Source organism: Acartia tonsa, chromosome 3 (assembly GCF_053477335.1).
Source record: "Acartia tonsa isolate MP-2025a chromosome 3, ASM5347733v1, whole genome shotgun sequence".
In the NCBI taxonomy this organism is placed as follows: Eukaryota; Metazoa; Arthropoda; class Copepoda; order Calanoida; family Acartiidae; genus Acartia; species Acartia tonsa.
This window is the reverse complement of record NC_137262.1, coordinates 11,876,324-11,901,362: the sequence shown is the minus strand read 5'-3', so window position 1 is coordinate 11,901,362 and position 25,039 is coordinate 11,876,324. Positions and strand designations below refer to the sequence as shown.

The following is a 25,039-nucleotide window of genomic DNA, read 5'->3' as shown; positions in this document are numbered from 1 at the left end:
ACAATTAGACCACCGACCAACGCATTTATCTTGTAGAGTAGCTACGCTGTAAAAAGAGTTGTTACAAAGTTCTTATCAAATAACATCCCGTCATTTGAAGTCGTATAAATAGGCCCATCTGATTTATAACTTGTGAAGAGCTAAGCAACTCACTAATTAATCCAATTGTTTCTAGATATACAAGTTAGCTACTAATGACTTCTTATAGCTATAAGAAAAATATTAAGGAATAAGTCATTGTAAAATAAATCAATATACATCCTAGACCCGAATGATGATAGACTAAATTACCCCTTCTGTTGGGAACTTTTAGTTTGTAACCATACAATCAAAATTCAAACAAAGCACCCAAAATTGTTGTGCCAACGATTAAGATAACATGGATGTCTGTGTTATTTATAGTCCAATGTCCCCTCCCTCCCTACTTCTTCCATAATTTTTGTGAGCATCGACTTTCCTATACTTTGTGTGTGTCGGTAACGAAAGATCTCGCCAACCGCAGGACTTATTTGGTTTCCCCTCCCCGAAATGATTTTGGAAAAATCACCCTCTATATTTCTTTTTAAAACATAAACCAATGTTGGATTGAGTTAGAGGGGTTGTAGGGAAATTTATTACACCCCTTTTGAGGCTAAGCCTATAAAGTCTAAGGGAAGAACCGCATATGAAAATGTAGAAGTAAGGCTCCATACGAAAACATGAATTCTTGTTCCTCTGAAGATGGTTATCCTTGTTTAATTGTGGTGCCCTACTGTGTAAATAAGGGCACTTATATCAAGTTTCTAGTCAGATTGCATCACAAATTCTTGATATTATTATGATTTATACATGCATTGTTTTCTTTACGAGTTATTAGTTTTATAGGCTTTGTCCATGTGTGTTAAGTCAATATCATTAAACAGTGTAGTTACTCTATAACTTACAATCTGTATCCACATTTTGATGCGCTTAAATCTTTTAACATTAGAATTTTCATAGAAGGTGAATAAAATAAATGGATGGCTAATTGTTTAATTGAATCATAAATTAGGTTAGAAAGGGTCATTAATAGATAGAGTAAAACAGCCACAGCTCATTATAATGCTTCCATACAAAGGTAGGGATATAAAAAGGTATATTGCTTTCTATAGTTGGGATGTTTGTGCCTTGAGACCTACTATAAAAGTTTTGCTTAAGTTGTTTTAGATATTATTTACTACGAAAATGCATTTGTATTATAAATGTAATAAAATTTAATCTAGTTCAAGCAATTTGAAATCTAAATCTGATTTCATCTGAATTTTTGGGAATAATAATTCTGAATCACGAAACCTTTAAATCCTTTAAAAAAGCCCTATATTTTTTACACTATATGAGTAGTTGTAGCTATTTCCTAATTGTATTTTGTAAGTGGATTTTCTTTTTTAATAATAGTTAGGCTACTCTATAATGGAACGTTTCATTGTTTAGCATATTAAAGCTTTTATTGAAGATGATAGTCACTCCAATTGGGTTAAACATAATGATCCCTAATAAGCCAAACAGATAATCTTCTCTTAATTAAACATAATTGTCCTCATGTTTTGTGTGTATCACATCGCCTACAAAAAAGAATTTGGGAGGATAGAAAAATAGCCTAAAACCATACCCAGACTTTTATTAGAACAAATAGCCTAAAACCTCTCTTGGACCTATAAGAAGCTTCACTGTAAAGGAGAACCTTATCGGTTCAGCGGTTAGCAATACCTTTTCTACAGAGAAAAAAGGTTACTAATTTATATAATAGGATATACCTTCGACTGTATAAATGTTTGATTTAAACAAATTAGTTGGTTGTAGAAATGCTGCTTTAAAGAAATAAAGCTCTAATATCTGACATATTTATTTTTAATTGGCATAATTTGACAAAACACAACCATTTTTATCATAAACTATACTAACAAATTAAAATTCAATAACAACAAAAAATAATTTTAACAATGAATTCCATTCTTTAAAACAATTTTAGATGTTAAAAGGAAAGAAAATAGTCAAAAATCTGAAATTTTCCTGATTTAACTTTTAAATGTTAAAATAAAATTTGATACATATTTTGAGATGAAAAGGGTTTATTTTAAAATGTTATACAAACTGTTATTTAGAGGTACTATTTGATTTTGAGTGAAAAATTTATTTTGATAACTATTTTTTAAGACATAAGGGTTAAAAGGGTGTTTACAATATTTCTGTGGGTTTATTAATGTGTATTAAAATATTACTGTTATTATTACTAAAATCCCTAAAGTCACAAACTATCAACTTCAACATCTAAAACATAAAATTATTCTTTGTTAAAATTGTTTAATAACATGTTACCATAGACGTCCAAGCGGGTAGGGGGGAGTAAAGGGATCTTTACCCCCTTAACACTTTTAAACCCCTCGTTTTACCCCTCAACAAAATAAAACAATGCATTGAATTAACCACCCTCTCAAACCTATGAAATCTCTCATTTTCCCCTTATCAAAAAAAGCTTGGACGTCCTTGCATCTAACATAATACTATTCAATGGTACATAAAGTGCTGTTTTAATTGATTTGTGACATTTTTTTCATTGGGATTTTTTCAATTTTGAATTAAATTTTAATTTTTTTATTTAAAAAAACTAAATAAAACGATTGACTTTTTACTTGATAAAATTTATCAAAATTAACAAATAATTTTTAGTCATAACTTTTCATAAAAAGTAAACATATTAAAATTTTGGAATTTCCAAATTTATTTAATTTTATTTTGTTATAAAATATCTTACAGTAAGTAGTGATAGTTCATGTATAAATTATCTAAAAACTAAATGTGAATTAAATAAATTCTACAGCGGAATTTAATTTAAAAGTTTATTTTGGCAATTTTATTTGTAGTGATTTATATATGACTAATATTTTTGTTATATTTAAATATCACGTTATTATATTTTATTGTTTATCAATTTGACACTAATCAAATGCTTTCATGAGATCAATAAACGCTTAATTAATTTCTTTGTAAACCAATATTAAATTTCACTTTTAAAGTTTATTTTGTTAGTATTTACAGTTTGAACTTTTGCTTAATTTGTTTTGTCACTAATTGATGGAATAGTCCATTAAAAATGAAACTTTGAATGACTATGATTCAATGGTCCATTGCATAACAGCTGTGTCTCTTCCTCCAATTGTTATTACTCTAGAAAGTTCATCTAAAAACCTGAAATGAAAAAATATTAAATACAAATAATGCATCAATACAGGACGTCCAAGCTTAATTTCTGAGGGGGTAAAATGAGGGAAAAACACCCCTTTACCGACGTCTAATATAAAAACGTCAGTTTGGTTTAATGTTTGTTTAAGTGTAAAATTTGGATGTTATCATTTTGTCAAAATTGTAAGTGATGCTTTTTGTTAAATAAGGCTGCTAAAAGTTGAATTTTTTTATATATCTTTCTATTTCATTACCATAAAACATAATTTGTTGTAAATTGAGTAAAAATTAAAGTTATGTAAGTGATGCCTCTAGAAAAGGTTGCAAATGTGGCTTGGCAGCCGCGCGTCAGCTGCCAATAAGTCTCAAATTAAAACCCGCTTGGGTGGTTAAATTTTTTAAAAGTTTGATTGCCATATTTTGTTAAAGTTTAGACTTCTAGCTGACTCAAAAATTGAAATAGGCTGATTTCCCTTATGCTTATAGGCGGCTGACACGCGGGTGCCGAGCCCCGGGTGCAAAGAAGGGTAAACTTGCACCCATTAATATCCATTTCAACTTCTACTTCAAAAGAGCAAAACTTTTATTTGGAAGGAGACAAGCAGGGATATTAAGGGCCAATGGAAGAAAAATATAAATACATCCTCAATGAGGATAACAAAGATTACACCTTCTGTAGACTAAAATCATTGTTGGAAACGTGAAGACATCACTAATAAAGTCCCCAAGATTGTAATCAACAAAGAAATTTGGTTATATACCTTTGGGTACTAGTGTAATATACAGCCAATTGTCCCCTCCCTCCCTGGAGACAAGCCAAAGAAAAATATATAAATAGAAAGCTATATATATATGTAGCTTAAGCAAGGGCGTGCATTAATGCGGTTGTACATACTAAGATACTACACCCAAAGAAAGTGTTTATATATGAGTATAATTAATGATTATAACTTTTAAGTTTAAACAGATATATATTTAATTCTTAATATACAAAATTTATAAAAAACATCTTCTGGTAAATTTAAAGTTTTTAAAACCGATGCAAAACCAAATGTTCTAAAGTTATTACTCTTTGTAAGTGTGATGCATATATTTGTGCTGCATTTTTACAAACATTAGACCAAACATTCCTGTACAGAAGCACTTTTTTAAAATTGAAAATTTTCTTTTTTCTTATTTTATTTATTTTTTTCCGAACCATGCATGAAATCCCATACTCGCAGTCTTTGAAGAGAAGTCAATCATTAACATTATTTACTTTTATAAATATCTTTCCCTTCTATCATATTCAATTGCGTGTTTCTCTTTTTACTGTATCTTTCCATTTAATTTCAGAACCTTTTTCTTGCTTTCTAATGCAACAAAACACAAAAATTTAAGTCTTTTCTTTTTCTATGTTTTTTTTTGCACATTCTTCTCTACTTTAATATGTGCCAGCACTTTTTCATCCCCATATATATTCAATATGGGGTGTTGATACTAACCAAATGTTAACATATTTTGAAGTTTTTTTGGGGGATGTGGTAATTTAGGTCATCCCATAGTTAACTAGAAAGGATTTGATCTTCTTTATCAAATATTTTGTTAAAGTTGAAATGATAGCGATTACCATTAAACTTCTGATTGCTATTAATTCTAATTTTTTTTGTTGATTTTTAATTACTTAATGATAAATATGTGGTTGATTTTAGCTTGCTAAAAACAGAAAAGTTTAAATGACTTTTGAGTGATCTTTTTAATTAATTACCAGCTATCAGAAAAAAAATACTCCTTGATGTAAAAACTCAACTGGCTATTTGATTTCGTAGCAGAAATTTTAGAAACACTAATATAGTGTTACTTTCCTTCCCCTTTAATATGCAAATATATTCTCATTCAATTTGGTTTTATTACTAGAAAAAGCAACTCTATATCTTATTTAGTCTTTAATCTGTAAATTATAATTCCTCTATTTTTTTTATTTTTAATGAAAAAGAAAATTATTTCAAATACTGGTATAAAGTTTTTTTTATGGGATATTTCTCTTAAAATTCAAAACCAATGTTAAAATATTTGTTAAACCTATCTAGTTCGGATATATTATTAAATAAAGGCAACTACGTATATAATTATACAAGATAATAATTACTAACCTTAGAGCGGTAACGGGACCACTATGAGCTGACACTCGGTTAAATTTACAAATAGGCTGACAGGCGGGATATCTGAAAAAAATAAGAAATATCAGAAAAACAAAAAAATTTGGATGGTAGGTATTTTCGAGTAAAAATTTTGCTGGGTAAATTTTCTCTGATCTTTATATGTTTTATTAAATCTTATTAGTTCTAGCATAAGATATCCTTTAAGAAAAAGCTCAATCATCTGTTACTTAATTCAAAGTCTACTTTTTAGAAACTATTAACAATTTAAATTAATGTTTTCCTCTTGATAATATGAATTATTTTTACCTGTATGTTCTAATGCTTCCATTTTCTTCTCCAACAACCAAAATAGAATCATCCTCTGCCCTTGAACCAACAGTAATCTCCCAACCTTCCTCCTAAAAAAATATTGAAAACATTAAAAGATAAGCATAGAAGTGTTTCATAATTAGATGAAATATCAAACATTATTTTGTTTCTTTTTAACAGTTCAGCTTTATAATTGACAAACCCCAAAGACGATTCCAGTTACGTCATATACGTTTCGGGAAAGAAAAAGGGAAGAAAATCTCTTCGAAAGAGATGGGAGAAAAGGGAAGAGATTTTCTTCTCCTTCCCTTTTTATATGACGTCACAGGAATCGTCTTGCTCAAAACTGGGACAGTTTGGGGTTCGTCTTATAATTAGGTAATTGATGTAATTTGTTTTAAAGGAATGTTTTGATTTCAGATGCAATAAAATATGAGCAAGAATGAAATCTTTGCAGTTTATAATACAAATAGCTTTAGTTTATCTGACCTTTAATTATGCTGAAGAAATTTGTCTTGGAGAAGAAGATCAAATAGGAACTTGTATGACTAGCCTAAAATGTCTGATGAAACAGGGAAAATATTTGGGCCTTTGTGATCCATACAATGATGACAATTCTGTCTGCTGTTATCTTGAAGAAGAAATTTATGCTTATGATAATTATATAGTAGAGGAACATGTAGAAGAAACATATGTTGAAGTAGATGATGAATGTAATATAATTAGAACCAAAGACATGCCACGAAGGTTTAAAAGAGTGGTTGGTGGATATCTGGCCTATGATTCACATCATCCTTGGTCAGTTGCCATATGGACTAAAGATAATGATATATGTGGAGGTACCCTGCTAAAAAACGGCTGGATTTTAACTGCAGCACATTGTCTAGAAGATATACCATTGTCAAATTTTGAGATAGGTATATATAATCCACGGTGGGAAAATAGAACCTATTATCAGCCTGAACAAGCCATTTCACATCATCTGTATGACTTTTCTAGAAATCTATATGTTGATGATTTTTACTATGATGTTGCACTTATTAAGGTTGCACTTCCAGAGGAGGTCCTAGCTGACCTGGAGCCAGCATGTGTGTCCCCAACTCAAGATATCGACAACCTGGATGTCAAAGTTTGGGGCTGGGGTCAGTTGGGCAATGAAACCTTTCCCGAGGGCCTGCAGGAGCTCGATCTGTTTGTGTTTCCTAATGATGAGTGCTACTACGTACAATGTTCTAATAATGAGAGTGAATGTGTGAATTTCAATGGAGACTTGATGTTCTGTGCTGGAGTTGACAGAGAGACTGCTGGAAAAGATACCTGCAAAGGAGATTCAGGTAAATTTATCATATCATGCTAGAAATGGATATTGTGTGAGATTTTTGCATATCCTGATAAAATGTTTCTCCCAGCTGGCTAATATAACAATACCCACTTCCCTTATGACTTTACCCGATCCCCTTCCATGACCAATATTTGAGGACTATATTAACAACTAAATTGGAGAAAAAATTCCTCTTTCACAATATCCATGTATTCTATAAACATTCAGCTAGGTTATTAGTACAACTACCTCTTAAACGAAATTTAATTATGAAAATTTATATGCAAGAGTCGACATAAAAACTGAATTTTGTCAACATTATAATTTCACTTATTTTTTCCAGAGGGTTTTAAAGTCAAATCATCATCATTAATTCTTTGTTTCTATCACTCTTAATTTTTTTTTATTTATTTAAAGGATAATTTAAACCCTTAGATTCAGCAATATTTAGCAATATAGATTTATTTATGATTGACTAATGGACACGACACACTAGACGAAGAACAATCCGTACCACTTTTGCACCACTTTTGATTCCTGTGACGTCATAATAAAGAGGGAGATGAGAGGAGAAGTGGGAAAGAAACCCCCTAAAAAAGAGATGGAGAATCCCTCATTTTCATTACATAACAGGAATAAAAAGTGGTACAGATTGGGCTTCGTCGATACACTATAATCATATTCCAATTATGCATTCAATATATATCTTTTAGGTGGAGGAGTATTAGTGGGGAACAAAGCAGTTGTTGGAATAGTAAGCTGGGGTGTGAACGCTGGTTGTGGCCTACAGGACCGTCCTGGAGTATACCAACGAGTACGTCCTGTATATGACTGGATTCAGGATATTATTGCTAATGATGGTAATTCAAGTGTGATGCTTCAGATGAAGCAAAATATCAGTGCCTGGGTAGCTAGCGCTGTTGACAGTATTTCTAAAAATGTCCTGAATAGGATAATCAGTGGACTTGGTCGAATATAAAACTTTAATGTGCCATTTACTTTAGCTTTTATTTAATCTTATTTATTTAAATTTTGATGTAATTATGAGCTTATCTATGCTATTTTGTATGTATTTATTAATTGACAAATTGATTTTAACCTAATAAAGTTATTTATATCCTTGTAAATAATTTCAATTTTTAAATGCAACAATTTAGAGGTAAAAATCAGATGTGTTTCAAATATTTTTTTAAATGTATTTTGTGTAGAAAACATTAAAAGTTATCATTTTCTTTTCATATTTTACCATAAAGATTATGTGTATTGTTATAATTGTTCTCAATTGTCCAACAGACACGCGTAAATACCCAAGGTATAGTGTTGCAGCGATTCTAAAACTGTAATGAACGTTTTTTAAATCCAAAATAATTATTTTATGCTAACCTGCCAAACTCCAAGACAGTTCCATGACAGCAAACAGTCTGTGCTTGTCCAGTCTACATCACGTAGCTCATCCATATCCTACAGAAATATTATACAAGGATGACATCATCCATAAGTTGTGATTCACAAAAAATATTGGATCATTTGTCAAAATGTCATAAATCAATAATAAATTTGTTAGGAAAAATCACTAAACCTTTCATATGTGTTTTATAGTATGTTTTAATATCTAAATTTTTTTTTGCAAGACAAACAATAAAATAAATACTAGATGCTTATTAGTTTAGGGATTCTTCACAAAAAAATCAATTATCTATCTTGAATTGAAGCCGTGAAAATCAAATTACCCTATTGTCATACCGTACTGACAAATGGACGGACTGACAAATTGAATTATACAGTAGTTTTACAACTAAAACTTTTTCATGATTATCCTTCCTTTTATGACCAAAATCCATCACAAATATTATTAAATTCCAATTAAAAATTGTACCTGGATTCTTTTAACTTGATCAGGTATAGCAGTCTCCAGCTTGGCGGATAATGTGTTGGTTATGTCCAGCCTGCTACCAGGGCGGGACAAGTGGTTTTCTGGTGTCCTGAAATAAAATATTGGAGAATAATAGATAAGTATAGAATAAGTTTTTAAAAATGATAGCAAAGTCAATATAAGATATAAACTTTCGGGAATAGTCCCTTTCGTGGCAACGCCCCTTAAGGGGCGATTCGTTGCATTTTTCAAATGGCCGCGCAGGGTTAAAGCCCCCCAGCAGGGGCTAGAAATAGGAGAAAAGCTACTGTGAAAAATACGAAGAATCGCCCCTTAAGGTGCGTTGAAACGAAAGAGACTATACCCAAACTTTCTTATACATAAATATTCCTTTTTAATATCGAAGCTTCTCTATAATTTACTTTGTCTGTCCGCCTGCTCGCTTCAAAAGTCATATAAAATATTTTTAATAAAGGTTTCGTGATCTTTTTTTGCATTTTTTCCTTTTCTCTTTTCATCTGAACATCTATAAATCACTTTGTTCATCCATTTTTTTGGGTATTCAGCAAATTATGGATGCTGTCATCCTTGTTTACTAACAGTTTCTAGTTTTTTTACAATTACAACTTAAAAGCTCCTTATATTTTTTGAAAAAAACTCTTTTAAAAACACTATTTAAAATGTTAAATCTTACTTTTCGAAAGCACATAATCGACAAAGACCAAATTGTATCAAAAAGATCCATGTGACGTCAAAAAAAAGGGACCATCCATCGAACACAGTAAAAGTGTCAGACACTTTTACTGTGTTCCCATCCATCTCTTTTTTAGGGGTTTTCTTTCCCACACTTCTCCTCTCATCTCCCTGATTTTTATGACGTCACATGGATCCTTTTTGACGCAATATGGTCTTTGTCCAAATAATCCTACCTGGGTGGACCTTTCTTTCCACAAAGAGAGTCCGGGCTAGTCACCTCTTCATCTTCATCTGGTCGACAGATGCGCCATGCCTGCAGCTCCCGGTCAGTTGAGGTCACCTGACACACAAAATTAATACCAATTGCATCTTTAGATATGACCAACTGATAGCCTATAAGAAATCTGATTTTCTTGGCTGGTATTTCAGTTTAACGTCAAAATTATTTTTTTGCACCAATATGACCGGTAACTTTCTCACTTTGCACGTGAAACCGTCCATGTTTTGAAGGGTTTGCCTGTTTAATGTTAATAGTTAGAATTGCCTTGTTGAGCTCTGGTAACATCCAATCCACACCTTATTTCTAATATACATTTACTAGCGACTACCGACCCTAGAGGCCTCTAGATCAGTGGTTACCTAGATCCTTCCCAACAGACAAAAAAGGCTTTCTACTTTATATAATAGGATAATAGGATTATTATTTTTCGTTTGCTTGTTTTTACCTTAGGTCATGTAAGAATATATTGGCAACTGGATAGTCCCGCTGCAGGGGTTTAGGCGTAGGGAAATACGATTAAATTTAATTAAAAAATGAGGCTTAACAGTCACTTGTATGAGAGCACGAAAAATATTAGCATGAGATTTATAAATGTTTGGGATCCAAACATTTGTGCTTCATAGAAAGGGGGCAGAGTATAAATGTTATAATTAGTTTTAAAAGTTTTGATTACATATGAATGCATTTATGCCAAGAGTAAATTAAGATAGGTTATAATTTAGTGTTTTTATAATATAGCATCAAATGAAATATAGGAATTTGACTTGTATTAGATATAATCGCATAGTAATAGTTTATCCAGCAAAGTCAATCAATTTAAATTGACTATGTGGACATGTTAATAATGTTAATATTTAGGAGAGCCCTGCTGGGATAGTTTCTGGCAATAATAGGTCCCCATAGGGATATAACTCCTGTCAGGGTCTAGGAACATATTTTGAAAGTAATAATGTTATAATAAAGACCCTTGATTTGTTTGTGGATTTTTAGAAACTAAGACAGCCAAGATTTAGATTGTCACCTGAACAAATTTAGAGTCCTTGCTCCAGACAATGGTGCCATAAACTCCAGCCTGCGTCGAGAATCTGCCCAACCTGGTAAAGTTCTGGTACTCTGGTCCCAGCTGGTACAGGAACAGGGCTGACCGGGCCAGGATGGCCAGGGACTTGCCAGATGGAGCAAACTAAAATGAATTTACATATTAAGTACCTGTGTTATGAGGTAAAAGATTTTGGTGGATTTATTTCAGTCGTATTTTTAAAAAAGTTATCAAGGCAAAGATAATTATTTATTGCATCGTATTATAGACAGCTGTCTGCGGGCAGTAAAATAAAAAAAAGTTTTGTGAAAAACTAAAAAAGAATAAGTATTATAGACAGCTGTCCATGGATAGCAAAATAAAAATAATCAATTTTGTTTGCCCTTAAGGAACGAAGTCATAAATGACTGTGAAAAGTTATTTCTCGCGTCGTATTATAAACAGCTTTTAGCGGTTATAAAATGTACTATTATAAGATTAAACCCAGTTTTTTTAGCCCCAAGATGCCGAAGTCACAGGCTAAAAAACTGGTTTAATCTTATGATTGTACATTTTTATATTCGTAGAAAACTGGATATATAATAATACAATGCTAGACATAGTTTTTTTCGGAGTGGGGACAAAACACCTAATTTAAAAATACCTAATTTAAAAATGCCTAATTTTTTAAATGTCTAATGTCACAAAACACCTAATTTATAAATACCTAATTTAAAAATGTCTAATTTAAAAATACCTAATTTTAAAAATGCCTAATGTGACAAAACACCTTATTTTAAAAATGTCTAATTTTATAAACACCTAACTATAAATACCTAAGTTTAAAAATACCTAATTTTAAAATACCTAATTTAAAAAAACCTAATTTTAAGTATATCTTAAAACTGTTGTTGAATATATTAAACCGGCGGCTACGCCCCCTAGATGCCTCTAGGGGCGATTGCAGTGCGGAGGGGAATTCAATTAAGTCTTTGGGGGGGGGGGGGGTAAGGGTTTATGACCCCCCCTCCAGAATTTCAAATGTTGAAGGACAAGGAAACAAATAAATTTTAATTCTTATTGGTTTCTTCCCTAACCTAAGTAGCCATAGTGTCGCTTTTTTTTCTTGGGGGGTGATAGTTGATCATCCCTCATTTTTGTTTTAGTTTGATAAAGAAAGATTGAAGAAATGTTAAAAAACGGAGGGGGAAGGGGGTGATTTTTTCAAAGGGCAATTTCTCATTGGAAGGTGTTGGTAAACTTCCCAACCTTATATAAACCATCCATGACATACGGGAAGCTTCATTGTAAAGGTGAACCATATTGGTTTATCGACTAGCGAGATCCTTAAGCAATAACAATCAGCCAATTGGATTAATGTTATCAAAATTTTAAGTATTTTAGTAAAAATATTTGATATTTTAGAATTAGGCATTTCTAAATTAGGCGTTTAGATAGTTTAGAATTAGGTATTTTTAAATTAGGCATTTTTAAAATTAGACATTTTTAAAATTAGGTATTTTTAGTTAGGCATTTTTAGTTAGGCGTTTTTAAATTAGGCATTTATAAATTAGGTGTTTTTAAATTAGGTGTTTTTAACATTAGGCATTTTTAAACTTAGGTGTTTTTAGTTAGGCATTTTTAAATTAGGTGTTTTGTCCCAACTCCGTTTTTTCGTATGGCTGAGAATCAGTTCTAATCCACCGGATAATAATCGGTTTCGAATGAAAACGAGAAAAATATTTACCTTAACTCCTAATAACGGATCACAGCCTTCTTGGGACACAGTTCTTATTTCTCTGGTTCTGGCGTCCAGCAGCAACCACTTGCCTGTCACAGTCGTCAGGGCCAGTAACTCTCCATCTGGCGAGAAGTCAGCACCTTGCACCTGCAATATATTTAAAAATTCAGAACAAAGGTTTGTACATTTTAACATTGAGGTAATGTTTTCAGTGCTAACAAAATACAATGATAATGGTTGGTGCGATTCCCATGAAGATTAGGTTTTTAATGTATCTAATTGGGTTTAAAAAGGTAAAGTAGATGCCTTTAAATTAGTTGGTACCTATCAAGTTTGTTATATGTAATATGTATAGTCCCTATTTGAAATATAAATCAGACAGTTTCGCTGTGTAAAAATCCACCTTTCTTGTTAGCCTAGAGATACTTTATACACTTTTAAAATGTATTTACATGAACATATGTATGTATATGAACGTATGTATGTATTGAATAGATTTCCTATAGATGCACCATGATGTATAGAAATTCATGTATGTACATGTGCTTAAAGGGTGTACAAATATTTTTGGACCAATGGAAAAATTAAAAAATCTTTCATTTGTAGTATTAAAGGATTAATAGTGCAGTGCTAAGGCTAGTTGCCAATAAGAAGAAAAGAGTAGATCTAAAAAACTTATTCAAAAATTCTGTGGACATCCTGTATATATACATATATATATGTGTGTCAGGGAGCAAGGGCACTATGTTCCACGGGTGACAAAAAATCGTTTTTTACATTTTGGAAAATACACTTTTAAACAATTGTTTAGTAATATACACAAGTTTTGGGAAATAAAGCCGAAAGAATTAGCTCTTTACTATGGAAAATAAGAATTTTACGTGTAATTATACCAGAGGTATGGAATTAAGTTCCTTTTCATCATTGTAAACAACTATTTTTAAGGTCAACTAAACTACATTTCAAATCAATGTGGACCCCTTATTTTTAAAGCTATTTTTAAGTATTATATGTTTTTGGAATCAGTATGTAATGATTTATACGTTTAGCCTTTAAAAGAAGTCAAATCTCTATTTTTTTGTTGTAATTGTAGATGGTTTTCTTAGCATACTCGATTTCTGTAAAATAGACAATTTTCTTCTAATGAAAATTTTACGTTTGGTTCCAGATCTTTTAAGACCAAAAGAGTCCAAGCAAATCCTCTTACATGGTGATATTAGATGTATGTACAATATCAGAGAACTTTACCCTGTGTATGCGAAGGTATGCGAAGTTTGTTTTTTTAAGCCCTAAAGATACTGGGTCTATAAAAAAATAACAATTTTTTAAGATATAAAAGTAATTTATTTTTCTACTTATTTCCAACACATAATTAATTAAACTAAAAGTAAAGAAAAGTTTTAAATAAAGATTATCCCTAAATGTCTAGGCTCTTATTTGAACTATTTTACCTTTTAATTGGGGGGGGGGGGTAATGCCCCACTTATATCCACATCTAAACCCATTAAAACTAGAAGTTTAAAAAATTTTATGTGGTTTCCTAGTTCAAATATATATTCTTCTTTAATTAGCATTATTTACTCCCTTCACACTTATATTAAGCAACCTTTTTCAAAAGGTGCTTTCAAAAAGACAAGTAGAATTTGTATTGTTTAAGATAGAAAATGCTTCCTTTCAAGTAAATTTAAAATAAAATGAAAGTCTTATATCAGAGATTTATAGGGATTATACAATGGCCAAGAAATTAATGTACATTCCCAATGCTAATACACAAAATTGGCCCTTCTTTAAATTACAATTAGTGATTGAAACGTTTTGACACTCAACTAATAAACCAACCAATCAAAATTCAATAAAAGTCCCACAAATTGTTATGCCTACAAATAAGAAAACGCTATTTTGTGAATTTGGGGACTATTATAATAAACAGCCCATTGTCCCCTCCCTGCATACATTTACACACAGAAAATAAATAAGAAATAGGCTCATCTGTATGTAAACTTGAGATTGGAAATCTCAAAAAATAAATTTCGGTGGCGGCGATCGGTGGTAAAACGGCGGCAGATTTTCATATAGTTTCATTAGGTCATACATACTTGTTAGAAAAGCTTATGTTTAAAATTTGAAGTCTATAGGTTAAAAATTGCGGTCTCAAGAGCTGTTTTAAGATTTCTGAGGGATCAGGACCTGCAGGATCATACCTGGACCCTGAAATTGACTTAAACACCTAAATTTCATATTGGTATGTACTAGTATAGGATATTTTAGTATTTGGTAATTTAAAATGCTTAGTTTAAGGCAAACAAAATATCTTTGCTCTTTACCTGTATGACCCTGCCAGGTCTGCTGGCATCCTGTGCCAACCAGGATGGAGATATTCAAAATTTTGTCATTACATTGAAAGATATATGGATACTTATTGCTACTTAAATAAAATTTCGTCAAAATTTTAAAATATACACTCGCTATGATTTTTTGTCATTTTTTGGCTTTTCTGGAACACAGTGAAGGGGATATTGGATTGTTTTTTACACTAGTCCTCAAAGTTTTATGATAATGTTTCTTATTTGTTGGCTTAACGAATTTGGGGACTTTTGATTGGTATATTCATTAAGTTGAGTGTCCAAACGATTCAACAACTAATTGTATTCCACAGAAAGGTTAAATTAGTTAATTATCGTTGGAGTTCTACATAAACTTATCTACCATTGTCTTATCCCTTTAGATTCCTGTATGTGAATAGTGTATATGCTTTTATATATAACCCAGCAAACTCTCTTGCATTTATCAAACTATAATGGATAAAATATGTAAAGCGGATGTGGCTGAGCTTTTATTTATTTATTTTTATATAAGATACTTATCAATCTTTCCCAAATAAATAATCTTTTTACATGTGTGTATTGGTCTATATGTCAGTTCCTAGGTCACTTACCAAGTTTGGGTCACATGCAAAAAAGGGCGGAAGTGGAATGAAAAAAGTGATAGGGGTATAATATGCAAATTTTCTCCTTTATGATTGTAAAAAATGTTCTAATATTCAGTTGTCCTCGGATTTATTATTCTGTTAATTAAAATCCTAAAGATAAATATTTTATCCATTACTTCTTAAGTCCATTAAAAATATGCACCTTTGAGTGGTTTTATATTTTACAACTTTTAAATTTGCATAGTAAGCTTCATAGAATAGAATATTAGAGAAATAATTTAAAGGTCAAGATATTTATGGAGAACTATAATAATAATTGATTCTTCTATTTATCTATTAATACTCTTTTTTGTGACCACTTACTTTTCTACCCTTTATCTTTTATGGATTTGAGTTAACTATAATAATTTTACTATTAATATAATTATATTTATTTATGTGTATCTTTTAGTTTTTTTAACATTTCTTTTATGGCCATTTATGGCATTATTTAAATCATTTAAAGAAATCAATCCTATAATATAAATTAGTAATGTTTTTGTTTGACTGCTAAGATCTATTTATGTGAAGATTTTAATTCTTGGGTTGGTTTTAAACTATTATTGCTCACTCCCTCTCTTTACAAGTACAAAGCTCCTAAATCAGGAGATCAGCCGCCAGTAAATCATTTAGAATATCAATAATTCTGCAGCACAGAATCTGAGAATAAATTTAATCATCTGAAATGGCAAGTTTTATTTTTAGAACTGAAAGTACCATTGAACATTGAAGAAGGAGAGAAATTGCATTTAACCACGCAATATTGTGTGTAGGCACAGTGGTACAAAAATTGACAAAATAATGATTAAAAATATTAATTTATTTGTTCATCAAAGTGGTCCTAAACATTGTTGGTTCAAAATAATATAGAATAAGAAAATCTGCTTTAAATCAGCATGTCACATTTTACATACTTTTTATTTAAATATTTGCTAAAATATTTTCAAAGTTTGCCCATAGTGTGACTATGCAGTGCATGTTTGCTTGCAAATTTTTTTCACGTGCAAAAATTTCAATCTCAAAATGGCTGAATTATTCTTTTACAGATTGGAAATTCAACATTTCCTTCTTATCAAAGGTCCTATTCTTTTTTTGTCTACTGGTAGCTTCGCCCCTGGCATCTAATGGATCTTTCATTCAGAGGGGGAGGAAGCGAAACCAAAACAATCATAAGACTTAAATATAGTAATGAGAAAATTAGTCTAGACCACAACGAATCATTGTAGAGACGTTAAAAATGGCACCTACTGCTGATTTGTCGGGATCGTGATATTAATAGAGAGCAGGAGAAAAACCTTGGACCTTAAACGTTTATCCTTTGTTGTTGAACCTGACGTTATGGTGCTATGGACACTGAGCAGTAGCCTTACCTGTTAGTGGTTAATTATGAGGTACTGCCTTGGCCAAACACAGAGAAAACACATTACTATGTACAGTTAGACTTCCATATACCAATAGAGGTAAAATAGATTGTTAATTTACCTGTTCAGTTATGTTGTAGCCTTTGTCGTGTGTGGACGCTTAACGGCTTTCTCCCATTATGGCTGTAATACTTCAGTCTTTCTTATACACAGTCAGCTTATATATAATACAGGTTGAGAAAATGTGTTTGAAACCAATTTATGTAAAGAAGTGAGAAAACCAGCATGAAGAAATTTCCACATACCAAAACCATTCAGTGAAGCCAGCTTAAAATATAAGAAAAAATTCTTTGTATCCAAGATGTGTGCTTTCTGTTGGGGAATTTATGTCCCCACATACCCTACTTGCAAACCCACCCTCCTCCTCACTCTCCATATAGAAGAACCTCCCCTAAATCATTCTACAAGAACCTGCCAACCCCTTCTCCCTCCTCCTAAGACTGACCGTTGGGTGAAGCTTGGCTGTAATCTGAACCTAACTTCGCATCATCACAGTGGTAAATATGGGACAAAACATTTTAGCTTGGAGATAACTAATTTGTTTTTTTTACATAACTCCTGATGTTTCAGTTATTATCTCCTGGTTTTACTCATGCCAGGCAGCTGCCATTTTTTATGGGTAGAGGGTTTCTTTATTGAAACTTTGGCGTCTTGCTGTCGACGACTTGCAGTGATCCCTGACACTTTTCCCTTCAAATTCAAAGTCATGGTATACACTACATAAGAAATCAGCACTGAGAAGCATTGATACCTGTCTATGTGGACCTTGTATATAGTGTAAAAAGTGACAATAGTAAAGCTTCATTTATAGCAAAGCAGATGGTTTTCCTCCAGCTTTATTTCCGTGGAATCTTGACTACATCAATTTAAAGAACATATCTACTTGAAGAATAACATAAATGTATTTAACTACAAATCTATTATCTCGTTGATTATCATTATTATTATCATATGTATGCCCATGCAGAGTAACATGGGCTGTAACATTATTATTTGTTGTGGTATATGTTTACCATTAACATTATTTCCAGTATTTAATGAAAAAAATACTGATGAATGCTATATGTTTGTACACATTATAGCTCATTGTGAGTAGCTTGCTTAACCTACCCGAAGCCCCACGGGTCAAATGTCATATAATTTGACAATTACAAATTTTTAACACTATTATAACTGTGTAGTTAGCTTAATGTTTTTATTATTCTTTAAAATGTTTATGTTTTATTTAATTTAAATGTATGATAGTTCCTTTAAATTAATATGTGATTTAATTATGTATAGTTTGTTCTTAAAGGAATAAATTATTAAATACAAATTTACCTGTTCACCAATATCATTAGACCAAACAGGAGAACAGCTTAGGCTATCCCACAGATAAATATATCTAAATACAAAATATTTTTTTTAATGTCAAACTTCTCTATTACTTTTTATCGGTCCTTTTTGAGAGGGAAATACATTTTTGTACTGACTAATGAGCATGTACTACATGATTCACTTCCATATCAAAATTAGGTGTATGTAGCTAGTTATAGTGTCAATATACTGGCATGGCTTACATAATATAGACACATCAACAATTTATTTATACTATAACTACTTACACTTTTTTGATAGGTATGTAAGTAAAAGAATTCAAATCAATTTATATAATACGTATTTGCTTTTAACTTTGAATTTAAAAGAAAGGTTAAATAGTTTTGTAAATGAAATGTAGAAGAAGAAATAAATTGAGACGATTAAGTTAGATGAACTTGTATTTTGCTTCCAGAATCCAGACAAAAATTATTTTCTATTGCAATATTATAATCGAGAGTTAGTTTTTGTCTATTTTTTTATTTGTTTATATATTCGAGTGATGTGAAAAATCTTTATTTTTACAGCCTAATTCCTCAGACAGTAACATTGAATAAATGTTAAAAAAAAAACAGGAAACCTGTCATGACCAGCTGTTATATATTGACTGGAACCAGGTCGAGCGGCCAAACTCCAGACCTAAACATAAATATTTAGAAAACAATATAATATCATCAAGAAAATTTAATGTATTTTTTCACTTTTTGGTTTGATGTTATTTTCCCAATCCCAATAGAAAATTTGATAAAATCAGATGCACTGGGTTTTGTCAGAGCATCTGAATTTTTTTTATTTTTGTTGTACAAATTTTGAAACCCCACTTAGTCCCCGGCTTCTATTACGCCACTGTATTAATGTGAATATTGACCTCATCACAATGACCAGAGACTATGGTGGCAAAATTAAGCTCCATGTTCCCTGCCAGGATGGAGTTCCGGGTAGTTCCAACCAGGATCTGGTTACCAACACCTTCACAAAATAAATTATATAAAAGGACATTTCATGATATGTTAAATAATTTTTTTTTTTACTTTTATTCATACTATTACTATAATGAATAATTGATTACCCTTTTGTTTAATTTATTCTTTTATAAAATGAATTACAATTTGTCATTTAAAGCTGCTGCCACCTTGTCAAACCCTAAAATGTATGTAAAACTAAAACTCACCTTGAGCAATAACACGGACGGAACCCAGGTATGGGGGAAGGTTTGCCTCCTCCCCAGACAACCTCAGCTCGGGGGTGTACTTCACTATCTTACCATCTTTACCACCACCTTAACATAAACACAAAAATGTCAGAACGATTAGGAGGCATCAAATGTTACAAATAAACAAATAATTCAGTAATGCTTCAGTAAAGGTTAATTTTGGATATATTGTTATTATTTCATTGTTATTTTTCTTTGTAGTAGCAAATTTACTGTATATGTTATCGTAGTTGTCTGTCCTTCAATCTGTAGATATGATCTCTATTACTGAATGTAGAATATAAGTGGATATTATGACAGGAGAAAAATTGTCGGTAATTTAGCTTGCTATTTTCCCTGTTATTTATTGGTCAGTTTTTTTATCTAGAGGGGAGTGAATGGTGGGATTATTATTTTAGCCAGCTGTAAGGTTTATTAGAGAACATGAAAATCTGGTGTAAGATCCAAGTAATACTAAATTCATTTTCTATGTAAAGTCTAGTCTTTTAGTTTAGGAATACCAAAGTACATGAAAATTAAGAAAAAATCAAATATACCTGTAAGTATATGACCATCTTTCAGGACACAAATAGAAAACACAGGTCCAGCATGAGCATTCCATATGGCCTATAAATAAAAGAAATACATTATGAACATTGAAAGTATTAGATTAGTCTAACACTTAATACAATTAAAAAATAAGTAGTTATTTTAGATTTAATACGACCCTATACAATACATGCTTTTTCAACTTGGATGAGAACAAGTTATAATCCAACTTATAATAATCGGTTACGATGCCATACTGGAAATATGGCGTTCAAATTTAATATTAGATTTTGTAGAAATCGTAAGATGGTGTCAAAACCCTCTGCACGCCACTGCTTGTGTACTTTGATAACTTGTTAAGAATATCTAAAAATTAAAATAAAAGGATTTTTACAGAGCTTATTGACTTCCCTACTTTGGGACGTAATTGTTCTGACTATGCTTACCTTAGTTACAGCATTGTACCCTCTGCCCCACACAAATATATTTCCATTTGAATCTCCGGTTAAAACATCACCTAAAACAATAAAATTCACAAGAAAAAATTTTTACGATTTATAGACTATAGGTATTTTATATACATTTTGATTATAATAATTAAAAATCAATGGCAAATCTTGGAAAATACTTTGCTTTGATGTAGGATTTCTAATTATTTACATTTACATTATTTTTTTTACATCAATGAAGACCTATAATTAGTCAGTACAAGGTATATTACATCATTTTATGTTTTCCTTTTTATCTAAAACAAATAAAAATAATAATTACAGAACAGTTTTACTTCACCTGAAACAAAGAAGTGACGAGAAAGTATTGAATTATTTTTTGAATTGGTGGAAGAAGTAAACCCTAAATGCCTTTATTTCAAAAAGGCATAGAAAAGTAATGTTTGCTCACCCGTATTTGAAAATGCAATGCATGTGAAGAACTTTGGTTTGTCTCTGGGATCCAACACTCCTGGTCAAGTTTTTATGCTTAAACAAACAATGGTATCAGTGATTCAGGGATAGTTCAATGACAAATAAATTAATTCTCACCAAATTAAAAAAGACGTTATAATAGTCAATGGCAGCTTATATTAGGTAGAGGATCCATTTGTCCTTTATTATTTACAAGGTTGGACACCTATCAGGTTTTAGTAATAGCCTAACTTACTTTTATGGGTAAAATCTAAGAAAAAATTATTTTATTGGACAGACATATTGGACTTTTTCGACCTAATTTATGTTTTTTTTCAAATTGTAAATTAGAAACAAAATTTTAGCTCTAGCCTATACAATAATAAATATTTTTATTAATATAAAAAACCTTACAAGAATACAGAAAAATTAATACTTTAACACATGCAAACATAAAAGTTATTGAAAAAGTTTCAGCATTGTTATGGCAATATGGGCAAGGTGAAAAAATGTTTTTCTTTATCAAACTTTTTTCCATAAATATGTATTAAAAAGTAAACATGATATATTTTGCAGCGAAGCTATTATTTAAGGAATGTGTCTATTGCTTGGTTTGTCTTTCTGTAAGAACTTCCATTTACAATAAAATATTGGCATTTTTGTCAAAAATAAGGGATTTCTAAAAGTCTTTCTAAGCCGCCCATAAATGCTATAAAGGGTCCTAGAACAAATTGTTAGTAAAAGCAACCTTTAATTTTTTAAAATTATTAGTTTTGTTTAAGCATATTTCTTTCCTGTTCTTCTAACCAAAGAATCTTCTGATTGTTCTATCGTCCAATAGTTGACATGACCTGAAGGTCAAAAACACATTTTATTTATTTTCCTTTGTTGAAATATACAGTGTGATTCCTAAAAATACAACTAAAGATGTTTAAACCTTTTTGGAAAAAAACTCAAAAATAAAAAGAAATTTTAACCTTTAACAGTAATTGGATTGATTGATTGATTTTTTATCCATAATTAAAAAATAAAAGTTTTTTTTTTAGTACCCTTCTGTAGAAAACCATTTTCTATTTCGTAAAAATAAAAAACCTCGGACCAATTGTTGAAGAAAATGCATTTATTTTGAGGAGGAAAAGCGGCAAACAAATCTTTTCTCGGCCAATTTCCTTTTATGTTGATTTGTGCCTTAAAATTGCACTATCCCCCAAAAAAGGTTTTTTTTTATTCATAATAATAAATTAAATCAAGCATTTAACGTTTGTGAAAAAATCACTTACTATGTACTTTTGATGCTATTTATCATTTTTTTATGTAAAAAAGATTTAAAAAATTTGGATCAGTTCATATTAAAAGAAATTATTTTAAAACATAATTCCAACCGATGCTATTCCCTTTATTGTTATGACAGGCAGGGCTATCAGGGTGGCTTTAATTTAATCCAACAAAAATCAAAAGGATTTTTTTCATTTTCTCCTCAATCAACACAGCCATGGAAACTACCAACACAGAATTTTAACTAAAAAGGGGGAAATAAAAGCTCATATAAAAAGAAAATCGGCCTTTTAACAATAAACTTTTCTACATTTATAAATCTAGGCTTGAAAAAAAACATGACAATCATTTCTTCAAAAAAATATATCTAGGGTTTTGAATATTTTGAATGATATAAAATGAATTTATGAAATGTATTTCCTTTTCCACAAGTGACAATAACAGACTCGTCAAGAGGATGAAACTCTACACAGATCACCATCTCAGAGGAACACTAAAATAGAAAAGAACATTATTTAAACAAGGATGATTATGTTCGGTAGCGCCGATTGGTGGTATTATAAAAAAGGATAACATGTTGTCAGTTTAAATTATTTCATATACTTAAAACATGTAGCCCCAAACATTTCAGAACGCCAAGTGCGTGGATTTATTGTCAAGTAGCACTGTAATTTAGACAATAAGTGCCATCACATCGTTTATTCAAGGTATTTCAATCATGTGAAATGCTTATAGATGCATAACTTATGTTGGCATCTGCATCTTTGTATGTGTAGACTTCCACACTTACAGTACATCTACCGACAGTGTTAATCATTGAACAGCTGTGCTAGTGTTTTTAAGTATTACCTTAGTTTCAATTTGTTTAACTCCTTTGCTCCAATCCCAGACAGATAGGGTTACATCCGGGGCCTCGTCCACACCAACCAACCATCTACCACCGTCTCTCTACAAATAAATATGATGGTAACATCTACATAGATAAGCCAACGTGGGGAGATTGGCAGGGAATTAAATTGAACCCCAAAAACAAAAACTCGTTCTTCTATTAGTTAGCTTAAAAACTTTATAGCTAATCTTATTTTAATTGTGCAGACAAAAATTGGCCTAACATTTTACTTAATAGTCTATTGTCCATTGTCTTATTCCTTATGATTTTTGATAATAGCGAAGCAATGAGCTAATTACTACAATAAACAAATAAAAAAAATATGTGAGATTGACATCATATCGAATATTATACATCACAAAAGAATCTATTACACTTTCTTGTTGTTTACATTCTAGTAAATAAAGTACATGATAATAGAGCAAAAAAATGTTTCCAATTAGTCTATTTTTTAAGCTAAATAAAAAATAAAATTAAACAGAATTCCCAATTTAAATATATATAGTAGAAATTTAGTGCAACTTCTAGTGTAAAAAGTAAAATCCTTTTCCCTCAGGATAAAAAAAGTTGCAGTAGATTAAAAGTGTCCATTGAAAGCAAAAAAATATTTAGTGCATAAGAAGCTAAACATCATAAGCATAAGTTGTTAGGAATACTATGTTAAACACTTGCCTATGTAATGTTTGATCTATTTTTTGCTTCAATGTTGTAGGTTTATATTTTAGTGTATAAAAAGGTCCGTATCTTTAACTTACAGATAAATTTTTCATGAAAAGGGACCAGCAATTAAAGAGTAGATTGTCTAATAGGTGTTACTCAATTGCCCATAAATTGGTGCAATGCAATTAACTAAAATGCAGAGTTAAGACTTTAAGACAAGGGTCATGCAATCAAAATTTTGGTCTCTTCAATCACTAAATTAGGGCAACAACAATTTAAATTCAAGCCGACCTTACGATTCAATGCAAATAAATGAATCTAAATCTGTTGTATTGTATGGCCTATGTAAAGAATTACCTTTGAGAATGAAAGTGCTATAATGGCTCTCCTGTAATCACCTCTCCCCAGGATATGCAACCTCTGCAGGCTCACTGTATTCCAAACCTTTAAAATCACGTATATATTTTGTGAAAGCGAAGATTTTCTATAATTAAAGTATGTCCCTTATTTATGAAGAATAGCTGTGATGATTTCAAACCTTGCATGGAGATATCTTTAACAATCAGGCACAATTTTTAATCATCAAAATGTCCGCACGTCTAGGCTTTAGAAGGTGATTTATAAGACAATAGCTTTGTGCACAATACAAGTTTTTACTTGTTATTGCTGCTTCATTGCTTAAGGACATGATTGTTCTTGTTCTGAAAAGACTTTTTCTTCGTTTAATTGAAAGGAAGATTCGTTTCTTTGTTTGAATTTTGAAATATTAAGTCTAGAAAATATTTGATGTAGACATTAGCATAGCATATCATCAGTCCTAAAGTGAAACTTGAACCATAGTTTAATAAATTATTCATCATTTAAGTTTCTCAGACACCCAAATGAAATGGAATAAATCTCGGACCAATGAACTTTATATGCAATAAAATCATCTATCAATAACGGAAAAGTTAAAATATAAAATGTCTATGATATATTATTATGGCGCCTTCGCCCCATGTAGAATTATTACCCCTCAACTTTTTAACCTTGAAAATGAAAAGTGATTTTTTTCCTTTTCTTTTTGGAGGTATAACATTAAAAAAACATACATACAAAAAAACATGTTTTTACCTGGATATGTGGATCTCCCTCTCGTTTGTAATAACCATGGCCCTGACCTAAAAATGTTTTAAATAGGAAGAAAATGACCAATTGTAGCGCATTATCAATGTTTTACTATTTTTTAACCTATTTCTCCAATACAATAA

At 30.9% G+C, this 25,039-nt stretch overlaps 2 protein-coding genes across 4 annotated transcripts in view; one reads left to right on the top strand and one right to left on the bottom strand.

Annotated features, from left to right (window-relative positions):
- Positions 1-1,843: 1,843 nt before the first annotated feature.
- Positions 1,844-25,039, bottom strand: part of LOC145313320 (echinoderm microtubule-associated protein-like 2) — a 69,108-nt gene continuing 45,912 nt past the window's right edge. For all 3 annotated transcript variants that reach the window (XM_080152667.1, XM_080152669.1, XM_080152668.1), the window contains exons 20-39: positions 24,903-24,949; positions 24,147-24,233; positions 23,090-23,188; positions 22,663-22,733; positions 21,763-21,818; positions 20,964-21,026; positions 20,510-20,580; positions 20,072-20,141; positions 19,494-19,601; positions 19,191-19,291; positions 18,903-18,961; positions 18,287-18,350; positions 12,584-12,724; positions 10,840-11,001; positions 9,772-9,878; positions 8,846-8,951; positions 8,353-8,430; positions 5,646-5,737; positions 5,331-5,402; positions 1,844-3,204 (exon numbers count right to left, since the gene is read on the bottom strand). In XM_080152667.1, coding sequence (XP_080008793.1) covers positions 3,126-3,204; positions 5,331-5,402; positions 5,646-5,737; positions 8,353-8,430; positions 8,846-8,951; positions 9,772-9,878; positions 10,840-11,001; positions 12,584-12,724; positions 18,287-18,350; positions 18,903-18,961; positions 19,191-19,291; positions 19,494-19,601; positions 20,072-20,141; positions 20,510-20,580; positions 20,964-21,026; positions 21,763-21,818; positions 22,663-22,733; positions 23,090-23,188; positions 24,147-24,233; positions 24,903-24,949 — 1,733 coding nt within the window. In that variant the 3' untranslated portion in view covers positions 1,844-3,125. The remainder of the gene's footprint in view (positions 3,205-5,330; positions 5,403-5,645; positions 5,738-8,352; positions 8,431-8,845; positions 8,952-9,771; positions 9,879-10,839; positions 11,002-12,583; positions 12,725-18,286; positions 18,351-18,902; positions 18,962-19,190; positions 19,292-19,493; positions 19,602-20,071; positions 20,142-20,509; positions 20,581-20,963; positions 21,027-21,762; positions 21,819-22,662; positions 22,734-23,089; positions 23,189-24,146; positions 24,234-24,902; positions 24,950-25,039) is intronic.
- Positions 6,049-8,086, top strand: LOC145313321 (prostate-specific antigen-like). Its single transcript, XM_080152670.1, has 2 exons — positions 6,049-6,982; positions 7,683-8,086. Exons 1-2 carry the CDS (start codon positions 6,091-6,093, stop codon positions 7,946-7,948), a joined length of 1,158 nt encoding a protein of 385 aa, XP_080008796.1. The 5' UTR covers positions 6,049-6,090; the 3' UTR covers positions 7,949-8,086.